The sequence below is a fragment of the Mirounga angustirostris genome, unplaced genomic scaffold, assembly GCF_029215605.1.
Source record: "Mirounga angustirostris isolate CCGP_5_RB_7025 unplaced genomic scaffold, mMirAng1.0.hap1 SCAF_9, whole genome shotgun sequence".
Classification (NCBI taxonomy): domain Eukaryota; kingdom Metazoa; phylum Chordata; class Mammalia; order Carnivora; family Phocidae; genus Mirounga; species Mirounga angustirostris.
Genome location: NW_026991717.1, coordinates 142454312 through 142470057, shown reverse-complemented (window position 1 = coordinate 142470057; position 15746 = coordinate 142454312). Strand labels below are relative to the sequence as shown.

At 56.2% G+C, this 15746-nt stretch overlaps 1 protein-coding gene across 3 annotated transcripts; it reads left to right on the top strand.

Moving 5' to 3' along the window:
• The first annotated feature begins 487 nt into the window (after positions 1 to 487).
• ATP5MJ (ATP synthase membrane subunit j) lies at positions 488 to 9751 on the top strand. Of its 3 annotated transcripts, none has more exons than XM_064571675.1 (4): positions 488 to 1100; positions 8016 to 8139; positions 8870 to 8893; positions 9564 to 9751. In XM_064571675.1, the coding sequence occupies exons 2-4, from the start codon at positions 8016 to 8018 to the stop codon at positions 9596 to 9598; spliced, it is 183 nt and encodes a 60-aa protein (XP_064427745.1). In that variant the 5' UTR covers positions 488 to 1100; the 3' UTR covers positions 9599 to 9751. The 3 variants fall into 3 exon arrangements, with proteins under 3 accessions (XP_064427745.1, XP_064427744.1, XP_045727391.1); XM_064571674.1 differs by lacking the exon at positions 488 to 1100 and adding an exon at positions 4177 to 4334; XM_045871435.3 differs by lacking the exon at positions 488 to 1100 and adding an exon at positions 5405 to 5538.
• Positions 9752 to 15746: the final 5995 nt, after the last annotated feature.

The window sequence follows — 15746 nt, the reverse complement described above, 5'->3', positions numbered from 1 at the left end:
CCCGGGCCCTCCCATCAGAACGTGCCAGCGCCCGCGCGGCCCCTCCCGGGCCCTCCAATCAGAACGCGCCAGCGCCCGCGCGGTACGGACCTCATGCCGCTGACCCCGCCCCGCCCGGGCCCTCCAATCAGAACGCGCCAGCGCCCGCGCGGCCCGGACCTCGTGCCGCTGACCCCGCCCCTCCCGGGCCCTCCAATCAGAACGCGCCAGCGCCCGCGTGGTATGGACCTCATGCCGCTGACCCCGCCCTGCCCGGGCCCTCCCATCAGAACGTGCCAGCGCCCGCGCGGCCCCGCCCGGGCCCTCCAATCAGAACGCGCCAGCGCCCGCGCGGCCCGGACCTCGTGCCGCTGACCCCGCCCCGCCCGGGCCCTCCTATCAGAACGCGCCAGCGCCCGCAGGGCCTGGACCGCGTGCTGCCAGCCCAGCCTCTCCGCGCGTGCGCAGTCTTGTGGCGAGCGCCTGCGCCGCGGCGGCTGTCCCTGAATCAGCCCCCTAGACGCTCCGGAGGCCCCGGGCCTCAGCCACCAGGGGGTGGACTCGCTCTCCACCTGTTCCTCTAAGATCACGCCCGCGGCGTGGCGCTTCAGGCTCCCGAGGGGCAGACGCTGACTGGGCGCCTGCTGTGTGCCGGGCCCAGTGCGGAGCTGCTGGGGTCCGGTGCCGAGAGACCTCAGGGTGGGAGGTGGAGGCAAACGGAGAAGGGCTCGGAGTGTGTGTTGTCGAGGTAAACAGCGGGCCGCCCCACCGGACACCTTGCACCTGCCGGGGGCAGGAGCAAGCAGGTCGGGAAAGGCTTCTGGGAGAAGACGCCACCTACGCGGACGGCTGCAGGATGATCCGGAAGGAGGCGCGTGCAGGGCGACCGGTGGGAACGATTCGCAGGGGAGCGTCCTCCGGGGACGAAGGCCTGGAGGAGGTTCCGTGGGGCCCCAGCGTAACTAAGTGGGACCCATCTTCTTGCCTACGCCGGCCTCGGACGCGCGGCGTCCCCCGCGCGGGAGGCGCAGGTGTGCTGGCCGTCCGCAGATGGTGGCTGGTAGGACCCCGCGAGTCACTGAGATGGTCCAGACTGAGCTCTGAGCGCTGGGAGAGTGGAGGTGAGGACAGAGCCCTAGGACGGGGCCGCACAAAGGGGTCCAAAGGAGGGGGGCCCGGGCAGAACGAGAAGAGTCGCACCGACGCGCGCCAGCCGTCCTCCCGTCGCGCCCAGTCTCGCCCGCTCTCGGGGAAGGCCGCGTGGGAGACTGGGGGGCAGGATCCGAGAGCGTGGCGCTGGCCGCCCTGGGGAGTCCGGTTGGGGCCCGGAAGGTGCTCCGAGGGTGGCCAGCCAGCTCAGCTGCAGGACGGTGCCGACCGACCGCAGGCAGACCGGCGGGGCTGCACTCCGGGTGTTTCACAAAAAAGGAGCCCAGCCCGGTGCTGCGCCAGGGGTCCCGGGTCCAGAGCCGGACCACCCGCTAGTTTCTACCGCGGGCTCGGGGCCTCCAGACGCAGCAGCCTGCAAAACTGTCCCTCACGCGCTCATCTTTTGCGGTGGGAAAGAACCCGTTTTGCAATAAATAAAAATGTAATCAAGTCATTGAGACTCTTGATGCGTCATTCAGCATTGACTAAAAATATTATAAATAATACTGCAACAAACATAGGTGCTTTATCTCTTCGAATTAGTGTTTTTGTTTTCTTTGGGTTAATATTCAATATTGGAATTACTGGATCATATGGTAGTTCTATTTTTTATTTTTAGAGGAACCTCCATACTGTTTCCCGTGGTGGCTGCACCAACTCACATTCCCACCAACAGCGTTCAAGGGTTCCTTTTCCTCCCAAGTGTTTCTCTTGCCAACACTTGCCCTTTCTTGTCTTTTTGATTTTAGTCATTTTAACAGGTTTGAAGTGATTGGAAAGCTTTTTCTATGTTCTTTGAACTTTGGGGTTACTATCTCCTTCAGTCCTCTTGAGTTTTGAGTTTTTAACTGCAGTTGAAGGAGACTGTCTTATGCTTCAGTTTCAAAGTTTGTTCTCATTTAATTGCCACTTTCCTGAGTTGTAGTTAGCATTCTGTGTCGTCACAGAAAATAGCTTTGACCCCTCATTTCACTGGTAGTTCTTGGTGCTTCGTACTCAATTAGCGCAGCTCAACTTGCATTCCTCTCCAAAGTTGAAAGAGACAGCTGGACAGTTCTTAAAACGCTTGTAGACGTTTAGACCAGAGCACAGAGGAAGCCATGGGCCTTGGTGGAGGTTTTGCGTATTTTCATTCCCAGAACAGTTTGTGCCGCAGACCCAGAGGGAAAACAAGCAGTTGAGACAATTATAAATGATGTTGGTGCCGGTGAGCAGCACTCTTGACAAAGTGGGAGAAGTGTCCCAAGTGCCTTCATGTCTTCTCTGACCTCCTCAGCTGCAAAATGCAGAATTCTGCACTTTGCATAAATCTGCTGGGTGGCTCTGCCTTCAAATACTGTTTCCTTTGAAGATGTATTTTTCATACTGTGTTTTGGCTTTGCAACAAAAGACATGAAAATTCTGTTGATCTCAAGTGGAGTGTGAAGTTCAAAAGCTTTGTTATCTTAAAATAGATTATGATGATATTCGTAAGTTGTTCCTAAATGCTTGTTGTCGTCGTCACCAGTTTCCTACCTTATTATAAGTCTTAAACATTCTTTTCCAAGACAGTGGTTCACAAACTGGGTCCTTATCTCAGGACCCCTTTATACTCTTAAAAATTAATGAAGCAGGGCACCTGGGTGGCTCAATCCGTGAAGCGTCTGCCTTCGGCTCGGGTCATGATCCCAGGGTCCTGGGATCCCGGAGAGCCTGCTTCTCCCTCTGCCTGCCGCTCCCCCTGCTGTGCTCGCTTGCTCTCCCTCTCATTCTCTCTCTCTCTGACAAATAAAATCTTCTTAAAAAATTCATGAAGCCCCTAGAGAACTTTTGTTTATGTAGGTTACATCTACTTTATTAGGGATTACAACTGAGACACTTTACTTATTCATTTAAAAATAGCAATAATAAACCTATTTGATGTTAAAGGGAATATTTTGATGAAAAGGCACTATATGTGTGCGAAGAATGACACTTCTACATTTTTGTAGATCTCTTAATGTCTGCCTTCATGGAAGATAGCTGGATTCTCATATTTGTTTCTGTATTCATTCTGTTGTGACATCACAAGTTGGTCTCTGGAAAATGCCACAGAACCCTTGTGAGATACTTCTGGCGAAAAAGACAAAAACATTTTGCCATTGTTATGAAAATAGTTTTGATCCCCGGAGTTATTGGAAACCTCCAAACCACAATTTGAGCACCACTATCCTAAAATAGCAAGATTTTCAGGTGGTGAATGCAGTTTTCATGTGTCCTAAGCCTTTGTCCCTTTGAAGCAGGACCATGCTTGTTGCTCTTCCTTCCTGTGTCCTCATCCTTCTATCTGAGCTCACTTTCTTTCCACCTGAATAAAGAACATTGATTTTTTTTTTTTAACTGTGCATCTACTGGTGATCATTCTCTCAGTCTTTGGTTATCCAAAATGTCTTTATTTTGCCTTCCTTATTGAAAGCTAATTTCGGCATGCATAGAATTCTAGATTGACAATTAAGATTTTTTCCTCATCTTTAGTTTTCTGTGGTTTTATTATGATGTTTCAAGGTGTTGGTCTATTTTCATTTATCTGCCTGCTGGGTTTCTGGAAGGCTTTTTGAATCTTTGGTGTATTTTTTGTCCCCATCACTTTTGAAGAATTCTCAGCCAGCCATTATCTCTTCTAATATTCCTGCCCATCTCACTCTCCTTTCCTTCTGAGCCTTCAGTTACACATATGAGGGACTTTTCTGTTGTACCCTAGCTCTCTGATCTAATCTGCTAAACCTACCCAATTTCTATTTGGTTCTTTTTCAGATCGGCTAAGTGGTTTTTTGTTTCTTTTTTTACGGTTTCCAGTTTTCTGCTGAAATCTTCAGTCTTGTTTATTTCCTTGCACATAGTAAGCCGAGTTGTTTTGAAAGCCTAAGTGTCTGTTGACTAAACCTACTATGCACAAAAGTCGCTGCATAAAAATGTGCAAAGCAAAAAAGTTAATACGAAGAGAAAGCGCAAGAAGACTTCTCAGCCTTTAACTCAGAAGGAAAGACGGCCCCTTTTTCAGGTTGACCGGGCGACCGCTGGGGGCGCTGTGGCGCCCAGGCTCGGTCCGGGAGGCGCTCTGGCCTCGGGGCGCCGCCGCTCCTTCCGCCTTCCCGGCGGGCCCCGCGCGGCGCTTGCGCATTCGGTGACCTTTCCAAGTCGTTGGCGGTGGGTGTTGCGGCGGCCTGAGCCGGGGTTCTTGCGCCGAGGTGAGTGCGGGGGGCGCGGCCGGCTGTTTCGAGCGGGGCGCAGGGCGACGAGCGAGAGAGCCGCCTGGGCCCCGCTGGCCTTGGGGTCCTGCCGCGGCCCCCGGCCGGTGAAGGGGGGCGTCCCGCGGCCTGGCGGGTCGCGGGCAGTCCCTGCCTGTCCTTTGGCCAGGACCGCCGCGCTCCTCCGGTGATGGGGGGCGCGCCCCGGCCGCGCCGGGGGCGGCCACCTGCCCGAGGGCGCGCCGCGCTTGGAGATGGAGCCCCGACCCCGGCCTGGAGCGCCTGCCCCGCGTTTCGTACCTCCTCTCCTTGGTACCTCGGGTTTTCTTGCAGCGCAGTGCACAGCAGGCCTTAGGGAGGGGACACGGGGCGCACGACGGGGTCAGAGGCGACGGGTGCAACTGTGTGGCATTAGGCTCTGGAATCCCAGTCTGGGCCTCGGCGGCTCAGACGTACCTGTCTCCCGTGTAAGGCCAGCTGATAGTTTGCTGTTAACGTGCCCAAAACTGCGCAGACATTTGACCAAAGGATGGGCCTTTGGAGGAGTGAGTGCTCTAAAACCCCCGCACAGGGGCGCCTGGGTGGCTCAGTCGTTAGCGGCTGCCTTCGGCTCAGGTCACGGTCCCAGGGTCCTGGGATCGAGCTCCGCATGGGGCTCCCTGCTCAGCGGGGAGTCTGCTTCTCTCCCTCTGCCTGCCTCTTCCCCTGCTTGTGCTCTCTGGCTTTCTCTGTCAAGTAAATAAATAAAATCTTTAAAAATAATAAATTAAAAATTTAAAAACCCAGATGAATGGATAAACAAAATGTAGTCTATCCACACAGTGGACTACCACTCAGTCTTAAAAAGTTAAGGAAATGTTGGGGTGCCTGGGTGGCTCAGTCCTTAGGCATCTGCCTTCGGCTCAGGTCATGATCCCAGGGTCCTGGGATCGAGCCCCGCGTCGGGCTCCCTGCTCCGCGGGGAGCCTGCTTCTCCCTTTCCCTCTGCCGCTCCCCCTGCTTGTGTTCCCTCTCGCGCTGCCTCTCTCTCTGTCAAATAAATAAATAAAATCTTTAAAATAGATAAATACATAAAACCCCCACACAGAGCTGGCAATGTGGACGGACAGTGGACTCAGACGGGAAAGGGCCTCACTGTATGAAGAGGCTGCTTGTCCGGAAAATTATGACAATCTTGGCCAAAAGGAAAGTCGGGCGGGGATAGGTAAGTGTCTGTAGTGTGGGAGGAGCAGTCCAAGGTAATTCTAGGTGAAGAGACAATGCTGGGGGCCCTGAGTCCTGAGCAGAAAATGGGGTAGCTGACGTTTTTGCAGCCCCTTCTTCCTTCCTTTGCACTCTCTCAGGGTGCTTTGCTGTTTTCCACCCAGATCTTCATCTGGCCTACGTGAGGGCATCTTCTTACATTCTCCCTCTTAGGATCCCAGGAGCTTGGTACCATTGCCTTCAGCGGGTTATGTGTAGCACTTCCTTCTGCTGTTGCTGTGACCGATGACCAGCTGAGCCATTCACGTTCCCTCCTTGCATGCCAGCAAGATCCCCGTGAGGCGGGCGGACATAACCCTGTGTCACAGAGGGGCAACCTTCTGAAAGGACAGCTCCAGGGACTTGGCCAAGGTTGGGATTGGAACCCAGGATTCTGGCCCCACTGGGAGCTGAGAACACCTTCTTGCCCAGTCACTGCCAGGCTCGAGGAGGAGGGGAATGCACTCGGTCCCTCTGAACTCTTCTTCCCACCTGGGGTTTTAGAGGCCTCCTGCAGGTCCTGTTTGGGTCTTCTCAGGCACCTTCTAAGGGCAGGGTTGTTGGTTTCTGGGATCCTCGTGCTGTGACAGAGCATCCCAGTCTGAGGACAGGAAGTGTGAGGGTAGACGTCTCTGCAAGGGGTTCTGGGAGGAGGACACAACCACATCGTTCAAGGTCACACTTGGTGCGGGGGTGGGGCTGGCTAGCCTTTAGGAGAGTGCCTCCGCCTGAATAAGTTCTCTTCTCAGACGAGCTGATTCTCCCTAGTAATGGGGATTGGGGGGCAGGGTGATCCATAGATCCAGCTGTGTGACCCCCAGCAACTCTCTCACAAGTAGCCACTTCGTAGGGGTTAGGCAGTGGTGCAGGAGGTAAGTATGTAAGCTCGTTGTGAGTGCTGTGGGTTTGCCCGACATTCTTAGAGTAAAAGCTGAATTCTTCACCATGGCCTCCAAGGCCCTAAATGACCCAGTTCCTCCTCCCTCCCATAATCTAGCCGTGGTATTGTATATCACAGCACTCAGCATGGGACACCACACACTGTAAATTCTTGATGCAGAGGAGCTCTTCTTCATAAGCTCCCTTTGTGGGTGGGTGGTGTTTTTATCCCTGCTTTCCAGAGGAAGAAATTGAGGCACTTGAAGTTGGCGGGATTTGAGTCTGGGCAGCCACTGTGGCTTCCCTTTCCTCCCAGACTCTGCAAGTCCGTCCTGACCTGGGGTCTTGGCACATACACTGCCTCTGTCAAGGACACTCCTGTCGCAGGTGTTCCGCCGCCTTAGGAGCTGGTTTCTCAGCCCCTAAACAATGCCTGCCACCTAGTACGTGCTCAGTTCACATCTGCTGAGTAAATAATGATCATGCAGGAGGAAAGTGAAGAGAAGTAAAATTCCATGTAGCCCAAATAGTGACGCAAAAAAGCGGTAGATGAGGCTCTGGTCAGGGTGGGGACAGGCGGCATTACTAACTGAAGCCGAAGTAGTGTTTTCAAGGAAAATGCAAAGTACTTGGATCTGGTTATTCCTGACAATGATTTGAATGACTGGTTTAATAGACCACTTGAGATGTTACAAAGCTAAAATGAAAATAAGGGCATCAAATTTTAGAGTCTAGTAAATTATAATCAAAAGCCTTACTTTTGAGACCTGCTCCTATAAGCAAACTTCGTCAGTTCAGCATTTGATGACTTTTCCCAATCAAAATCCAGTAATTAGGTACATGTTTTTATTCATTAAATAAGTGATGTAATTGCAGCTCTCAGGAAGTGACCTCATCATCCTACACTGTCTGCATTTAGCAGCAGATTTCTAGGCTGAGTGTGGGTCTCACAAGGACCTGTGTCCTTTTTCAGCTCTGAATGCCAGCAGTTCTTCACATGGTGATGCAAACATACTAGTTTTTTTATTTAAAAGTTAGAAAAACGTGGTGTGTAATTTTGGGCATAGCATCACTGGAGAACAGCTGTGAGGAAGAGGGACGTTCGGGACAGTGCAAGATGGCATGGGCTGGGCACTCTGGGGCTCGACGGGTGAGGGGTGGTGGAGCACCAGGATGGCCGAGGTTGGCAGCCTTGGAGGTGAGTGGGGCTTGAAGAGCTGCTGAGTGGGGGCCCCATTACGGGTAGGAATGGCTGCTGGAGAGTGGCACATGAAACGGTCAACTTTAAGAATATATGGGAACCTCTTACCAGTTAGCTTTAAAACGACAGTCACAGTGGGGTGCCTGGGTGGCTCAGTCGGTTAAGCGTCTGCCTTCGGCTCGGATCATAGTCCCAGGGTCCTGGGATCGAGCCCCGCATCGGGCTCCCTGCTCAGCAGGGAGTCTCCTCCCTCTGCCCATCCTCCGCTGCTCATGCTCGCTCTCTCAAATAAATAAAATCTTAAAAAAAAAAAAAAAAAAGATAGTGATGGTAATATTTATCACTGTGTTCCTTTTCAGATGCTTCAAAGCCTTATTAAAAATGTTTGGATCCCCATGAAGCCCTACTATACCCAAGTTTACCAGGAGATTTGGTTAGGAATGGGGTTGATGGGTGTCATCGTTTATAAAATCAGGAGTGCTGGTAAGTTTCTTTATGTCGATTCATTAGCAGGCAGGATGAACATCATTTTCAAAAGGAATCATGATTCATCTTGTGAAAGAACAAGAGTTCTTACCCAGAAGTGAGCATCAGAACCCTTTGTTAAAATGTGGGGAGTACGTGTCAGCTGTAAAGAGACATTTGGGGACAACTGGGAAGATGTGAACAAGGCCTTGATGATGGGGGATTCTGAGTTCCCTAGGTGTACCAATGGTGTTTTGAATGCACAGGAGATGTCCTTCGTTGGAAGAGATGGCGGAAGTCGTTAGGGGTGGAGTGTCCTGGCGTGTGGTGTATTACTGTACCTGTTCCACCGCTGTGAACATTCGAACTATTTTTATCATAGAAGTGGGGGCAGGGTGACCTTTGGAGCAGAGATGACTCAGTGGAACAGAGATGAGGCCCAATCATGTATTAATAAGCAGTTGGTTTAGAAGAGGAGAGAAGGGAGAAACTGTAAACTCCAAGACTGGAGTGTGGGGAATGGTAGGGAGCGGGGAGTCCTTCACGGCTCCTAGACGTATCTGGTGGGAGCGGTGCCACCTCTTGGCTGGGAGGCACTGTCGAAACTCCGGTTTGCTGAAACTTCCCGGAACCGCTTTACCTCAGCTGTGGATTTTTCAGCCAGATGTTGATTTTAGCAGTGGTCAGTTGACCAAAAACATTTTTGTAAAGTGTTGATACAACCAGTGTTTCTTTCTTTTTATTTCAGATAAAAGAAGTAAAGCTTTGAAAGGTAAGATTTTTGCTTCTTCAAAGGGATGGGGAACGCGAAACACCATCGAACCTTTTCAGGACAAGGTGTGTCATGCTTACAAACGTATATAGTGCAGTGGATACTAGAGGACGTGAAGTTTGCTGTCCCTGCTGGAAAAGAGAATTCTGAGGTGGTTCTTACAGTCTGAGCCTTGAAAACCATTGCTCACCGCCTCGGGCCAAGTAAAACTGCCAGGGATACTAGGAAACGGGGGGTCGCTGCTGCCACCAGGAGGGCAGCACCGGGCTAGCTGTGCAGGAACCGCCCTGTGAAATGCGTCTGGAGAGAAAGCACCACATGAATGTATGTCCTGGTGCTGGACATGTCTTCACTCTTCCCCAAATGACAGTGGAACTGTAGTCATTTGAGTCCTCCCAAAGCCCCGGGGCTGGCTGGTGACCCCTGGGGAGAAGACACTCCCCTGCGCTGCGGCCTGGTGCTGGCAGGCGGGCTCCCGGGTGCACAAGGGGAGTACACGAAACCCTCACACCTGCTGGGCGCTCCTCATAGAAATGACCCTCCACGTGTCTTCGTAGTATTGAAAACTGTCGTTTACAGTTTCTGACTTGTCAATACTCACGTAATAAACTGTCTTCCATGGTTTCCTTTCTTCTTCAATGATGTCTGTATTATGCGTCTCTTTCTACAGCTTCCAGTCCTGCGCCTGCTCATGGCCATCATTGACCGGCTGTACTTGGAGCGCACGTCCGATGGAGCATCAGTCTGTTTGTAAATCTCAGTGCGCTGTTAGATGGGAACGTGGAGCACTGCCGTACACCTGTAGACGTGTTGTGTCCCCTGTGGCGTGAATAAATGTACCTGAGGTGCACCACTGCCCACGCCCGTGTCCTCTGTCAGCTCCCCCGTGTGCCACACAGCAGACAGTCAGAATCCCAGCGAGCCGAGCCATCCCAATGACCGTAGGACTTGGGGCTTCGATGGGGCCCTCACTTCTGATGTCTGATAAATATCCGCTACACAGATGATTCTGCCACTTACTCTTGTGACCTCGCTGAGCCTTGTGTTTCCTCGTGTGGACAGCGGGACTGCATGTCAGTTCTCACCTAGAGTTATTGTGAAGATCAGTAGGGAAGGTGTGAAAAAGCATTAGTTGAACTGTAAAACACTGCAGAAATAAGGGATGAGATCATGTGGTGGGTGAAATTTATAAGCTCTAGAAGATTCTATCAGGAAGTCACTGATAAGGCAAAGTACATAATATAAAAAACTGATATTTCTCCTAGTTTGGCTAAATTAAATACTGCGTGATATTTGCCTCCATCTAAGGCAATTAACAAACCCCTAGAATTGTACTTTTTTATTTTTAAGATTTATTTTTATTTTAGAGAGGAGGGGGCGGAGGGAGAGAATCTCAAGCAGACTCCCACTGAGCTGGAGCCCGAGGTAGGGCTTAATCCCACGACCATGAGAGCATGACCTGAGCCGAAATCAAGAGTTAGTCACTTAACCCACTGAGGCACCCAGGTGCCCCTAGAACTGCACTTGTAAGGAAGATTCGAAAGCAGTAGGGGTCAAAGCGAGTCTTATCTGAAATCTGGTGCTTTGCAGGTTAGCAGAGGTCTGCTGTGGAATAGAAACGGGCCCTGGTCCCGGTCTCTAGCTGTCTTTCTCTCCTAAGTGCAGAGACCATCCTGGTTTCGGCATGTAATGTCAGATCTGGCCGTGGTCTGTGCCTGACAAATGCCTGTTACCTCTTGCAGGGCCTCTGAGCCAGATTTCTTGTTTTGTATAAATGGGGATAAAGCCTGCCTTCAGCCTCACTACCCAGCTCACAACTGCGGCTCGATGCAGAGTTGATGTGAAAGTGTTACCCCAGGGGCAGGGCCGGGGGTGGGGGGAGACTGCGAACAAGGACTAGTGGGCCCCAGGATTTCTGATTCCGTTGGTCTGGGAAGGAGCCTGAGAACTTGTATTTCTCATACTTTGCCAGGATAAGCTGATGGCTGGGGACCTCATTTTAAAAAGCACATCCAAAGAACATGACCCACCAGGGCCCTTAGGTCCACCCTGTCAAGTTCACCCCTGCTCTCGGGGTGCTCCCAGACACCAGCCCTGCGCATCTTCGCTCATGCAGCCCTAAGAGCTGAGCTAGGTGGAGCTGTAGCCCCATTTTACAGAGAAGGAGACAGGCTGAGAGAGGCAGTGACGAGCCGAAGTCACCTCGCCAGGGCTGGGGCAGGGACTCCAGGAAGCTGCACTCGTCCAGGGAGGGAGGCGAGGGGCAGCCAGGGAACGGGCCCCTGAGGCTGGCCCCGGGGGCGCAGCCCACTTTCCCACCTGCAGGCTCCTTTAGTTAGCAGCTGGGTACATAAGGGCTTTGCAAAAGGTGCTTGATGGGCCATGGTGAACCAGGTGCCACACTGCTTGTGCAGGGGGGTGAGGGCCCGTGGGATTTCCTTCATGAACGGACTCCATTTCTTCTGTGAAGAGACCGAGCAGATCCTCTGAAAGGTAGACGGGTCTGGGCGGTTGCCTGCTGCAGGGGGCAGTTTGTGGTGAGTGATACGCGAAGGCAGACAGGAGGATGTCGACGATAAACCTCCCACCCCCACCCCCGGAACTTGCCAAGAACCAGCCATGCCTTTAAAAGTGAAGCAGACGATCTCCCTGCTGGGCCAAGTGGCTTCCTGGCCCGAAAACCCGCAGTGGAGACGGTGCGTTTTGTAGCAGGCGTGCGTTGCTGGCCCGGAAGGCGCTTACTGTTCGGACGGGGCGGGAGCGCGCCCGCCTTCCCCGCAGCTTCGGGCCGGCAGGTGTCCTGAGGCGGCCGGTGGGTGGGGCCAGAGCCCGCCGGCGGCCCACGGACACGCCCCCAGCGCGCAGCGCGCCGGCCCCGCGCCGGGGAGCCCGGGGCGCGCGGGGAGCCCGGGGAGCGCGGGGAGCCCGGGGCGCCCGGGGAGCGCGGGGAGCCCGGGGCGCGCGGGGAGCCCGGGGAGCGCGGGGAGCCCGGGGCGCCCGGGGAGCGCGGGGAGCCCGGGGCGCGCGGGGAGCCCGGGGCGCGCGGGGCGCCCGGGGAGCGCGGGGAGCGCGGGGAGCCCGGGGCGCGCGGGGAGCCCGGGGAGCGCGGGGAGCCCGGGGAGCCCGGGGCGCGCGGGGAGCCCGGGGAGCGCGGGGAGCCCGGGGCGCCCGGGGAGCGCGGGGAGCCCGGGGCGCGCGGGGAGCCCGGGGCGCGCGGGGCGCCCGGGGAGCGCGGGGAGCGCGGGGAGCTCGGGGCGCGCGGGGAGCCCGGGGAGCGCGGGGAGCCCGGGGAGCCCGGGGCGCGCGGGGAGCCCGGCGAGCGCGGGGCGCGCGGGGAGCCCGGGGCGCGCGGGGAGCCCGGGGTGCGCGGGGCGCCCGGGGCGCGCGGGGAGCCCGGGGAGCGCGGGGAGCCCGGGGCGCGCGGGGAGCCCGGGGCGCGCGGGGAGCCCGGGGTGCGCGGGGCGCCCGGGGAGCGCGGGGAGCGCGGGGAGCCCGGGGCGCGCGGGGAGCCCGGGGAGCCCGGGGAGCCCGGGGCGCGCGGGGAGCCCGGCGAGCGCGGGGCGCGCGGGGAGCCCGGGGCGCGCGGGGAGCCCGGGGCGCGCGGGGCGCCCGGGGAGCGCGGGGAGCCCGGGGAGCCCGGGGCGCGCGGGGAGCCCGGGGCGCGCGGGGCGCCCGGGGAGCGCGGGGAGCGCGGGGAGCCCGGGGCGCGCGGGGAGCCCGGGGCGCGCGGGGCGCCCGGGGCGCGCGGGGAGCCCGGGGAGCGCGGGGAGCCCGGGGCGCGCGGGGCGCCCGGGGAGCGCGGGGAGCCCGGGGCGCGCGGGGAGCCCGGGGAGCGCGGGGAGCCCGGGGCGCGCGGGGAGCCCGGCGAGCGCGGGGCGCGCGGGGAGCCCGGGGCGCGCGGGGAGCCCGGGGAGCGCGGGGAGCCCGGGGCGCGCGGGGAGCGCGGGGAGCCCGGCGAGCGCGGGGAGCCCGGGGCGCGCGGGGAGCCCGGGGAGCGCGGGGAGCCCGGGGAGCGCGGGGAGCCCGGGGCGCGCGGGGAGCCCGGCGAGCGCGGGGCGCGCGGGGAGCCCGGGGCGCGCGGGGCGCCCGGGGAGCGCGGGGCGCGCGGGGAGCCCGGGGCGCGCGGGGCGCGCGGGGAGCCCGGCGAGCGCGGGGAGCCCGGGGCGCGCGGGGAGCCCGGGGAGCGCGGGGAGCCCGGGGCGCGCGGGGAGCGCGCGGAGGGCAGGCCCCTCCACCGCACCCATGGGAGGGAGCCGCCGATTTCCAGAAGAAACAACGAGAAGGCCTTTTTGTCCTGAAACCCACACACTCATCCCATCCTGGCCTGGCGCCCTGGTTTCCCTGGCGTGACCTCAAAGGCAGGTCCGCGCATCGGAAGGTGTAACGTGAGGCACTGCGCTGCAGCTCCGTCTCGGGGGAGGCACGTGTTCCGTCGTGCTTGTCGCTGCGCATCCCAGGGGTCCCTGAGCCCAGTGGAGCCCCCGGGGGATGTGGTCTCTGCCGCCCTCGGGGGGTTGCACCTCTAGAGCCAGGCGCTCCTGAGTACCGCGTGTCAGGCCCCCGTCCATCTGCTCTGCACCTCGTCAACCCGCACAGCGCCCTGCGAGCTCGCACTGGCACCCCGTTTCACAGACGAAGCCGCGTTGGTCTGGACAGGACAATTAGCCTGCGTTAGAGGAGAACTAGCTGGTTACCGACCAAGCTAATTAACTGGTAGAGCCAGGGCTCCCACTCAGCCCATCGCTTCAGAATGGGGACCGTAGAGATGATGAGCCCACAGTCCCTTTCCTCCCGGCCTTGAGCATCTAGAGGACAGACGAGTAAACGGACGCGCACGGGGCCGGGCAGCCCGCGCCGGGATGGGCGTCTGTGTGTCCGAGGCCAGCCGGCGGGCATGCACGCGTCAGCAGCCCGCTCTGGCCTCGATCCTTATTCGCACAGACCTCGCCGAAAGGCATTCCCGGTCCACTTGGGGGAATTCGAACATGGGCTGGATGCTAAGCGATGTGAAAGAACCCATGTTACCGGGTTACTTTGTTAATCACAATGTTGGCATTGTGGTTGTTGCAAAAAATGTGTTTGGTGCAGACAAGCAGGTGCAGGCAGAAATCTGTGGGGGGAGGGGGGCGTGATATCTAGGATTTACCTTCAAATACGTGAGCCAACATTAACCAATCCGAATAGACTGGGAGCGAGGGTACAGCTGAACGGGGATTGCCGTGATGCGTTGATGTTCGCTGCTGGATGCATGGTGGGGGGGGGGTCATTACACGAGTCTCTCTGTCTGTATACATGTTTGAACTTCTCCCAGTAAATACCGTTTCAAAAACACTCAGCAGAAAACAAAAGCTGTGCAATCAAAGCTTTGTCGGTGGTATGGTACCTATTTGAGGAGCTGCCACTGTGCAACCCCAGGAAATGGAGGGAACACTCTGCAAATGTCTAGTTGATCATGTCGAGCAACGGCGACCTCATTACCACACCACAAAAAGCTCCCCTCCAGCGCTGATACTAAAAGGGCTAGTGTCAACGTTTACATTTGTTTCCCTCCAGGTCTGGGGTAACAAATGCCAAAGTCCAAAAGGAAAAAAGAAATGTCATGGGGTATCTGGGTGGCTCAGTTGGTTAAGCATCTGCCTTCAGCTCAGGTCATGATCTTGGGGTCCTGGGATCGAGTCCTGTATCGGGCTCCCTGCTCAGCAGGGAATCTGCTTCTCCCTTTCCCTCTGCCCCCCACTTGTGCCCTTCTCTCTCTCTCTCTCCCCCCAAATAAATAAATAAAATCTTAAAAAAAAAAAAAAAGGTGGGGTACCTGGGTGGCTCAGTCGTTAAGCGTCTGCCTTCGGCTCAGGTCATGATCCCAGGGTCCTGGGATCGAGCCCCTCATCGGGCTCCCTGCTCAGCGGGAAGCCTGCTTCTCCCTCTCCCATTCCCCCTGCTTGTGTTCTCTCTCTAGCTGTCTCTCCCTCTGTCAAAAAAAAAAAAAAAAAAAAAAGACTTTGATCTAGCGGCAATTGTTTTGAATTGGAAAAGTACTTGACAAGATGCGTTCAAGTTACGGCTACAGCTAAAGAAACAGTCTCATAAGCTACACTTCCTTCATTCAGCTCACATTTTAGTGATCTCTTCCTACCTGCCACGCCCCTGCTTCCTGATCCTGCCCGCTGAAAGCAAACCTGTATTTGCAGCTGTTTGTATTAAAAGCAGATTTCTGGAAATGCCTTACCCGTGTACAGCTTACGGCCCCTGTAGCGGAGATCGTCCGCACAAGCTGGATTCAGATCCCAACTGGTGCTACCATTTATCACGTGTGTGTGTGGTCTCAAGCAAACTCCCTATCGCCTCTGGGTCTTGGCTTCTTCCCTGTCTCTAAAGTGAAGTAATCGAATTAAATGGCCTCCAGAGTATCTCTCAGCTCCATAATGCCATCGCCAATGGGTCTGTAATGAGCCTAAATCCCATGATCCAAAAACAAAAACAAAACAAACAAAAAGCTGACCTGTGAAGCAGGTGTAGGAGGACGGATCACAAATTGCAGATTTATGTGAAGGACACTACTTCACCTCTTTACGCCTGGCACCCAACACAGGACCAGGCGTTTGTAGTAGGCGCTCAGATGTTTTAGTAAATTTTAACGGAATAGGGATGCCAGTTACAGAGAGTTTCCTAGGGGCACCTGTGTGGCTCAGTAGGTTAAGCATCTGACTCTTGCTTTCAGCTCAGGTCATGATCTCAGTGTTGTGAGATCGAGCCCTACATTGGGCTCCCTGCTGGGCATGGAGTCTGTTTAGGATTCTCTCTCCCCCTCGGTCCTCCCTTCCGCATGCTCACTCTCTCTCTCTCTCTCTCTCAA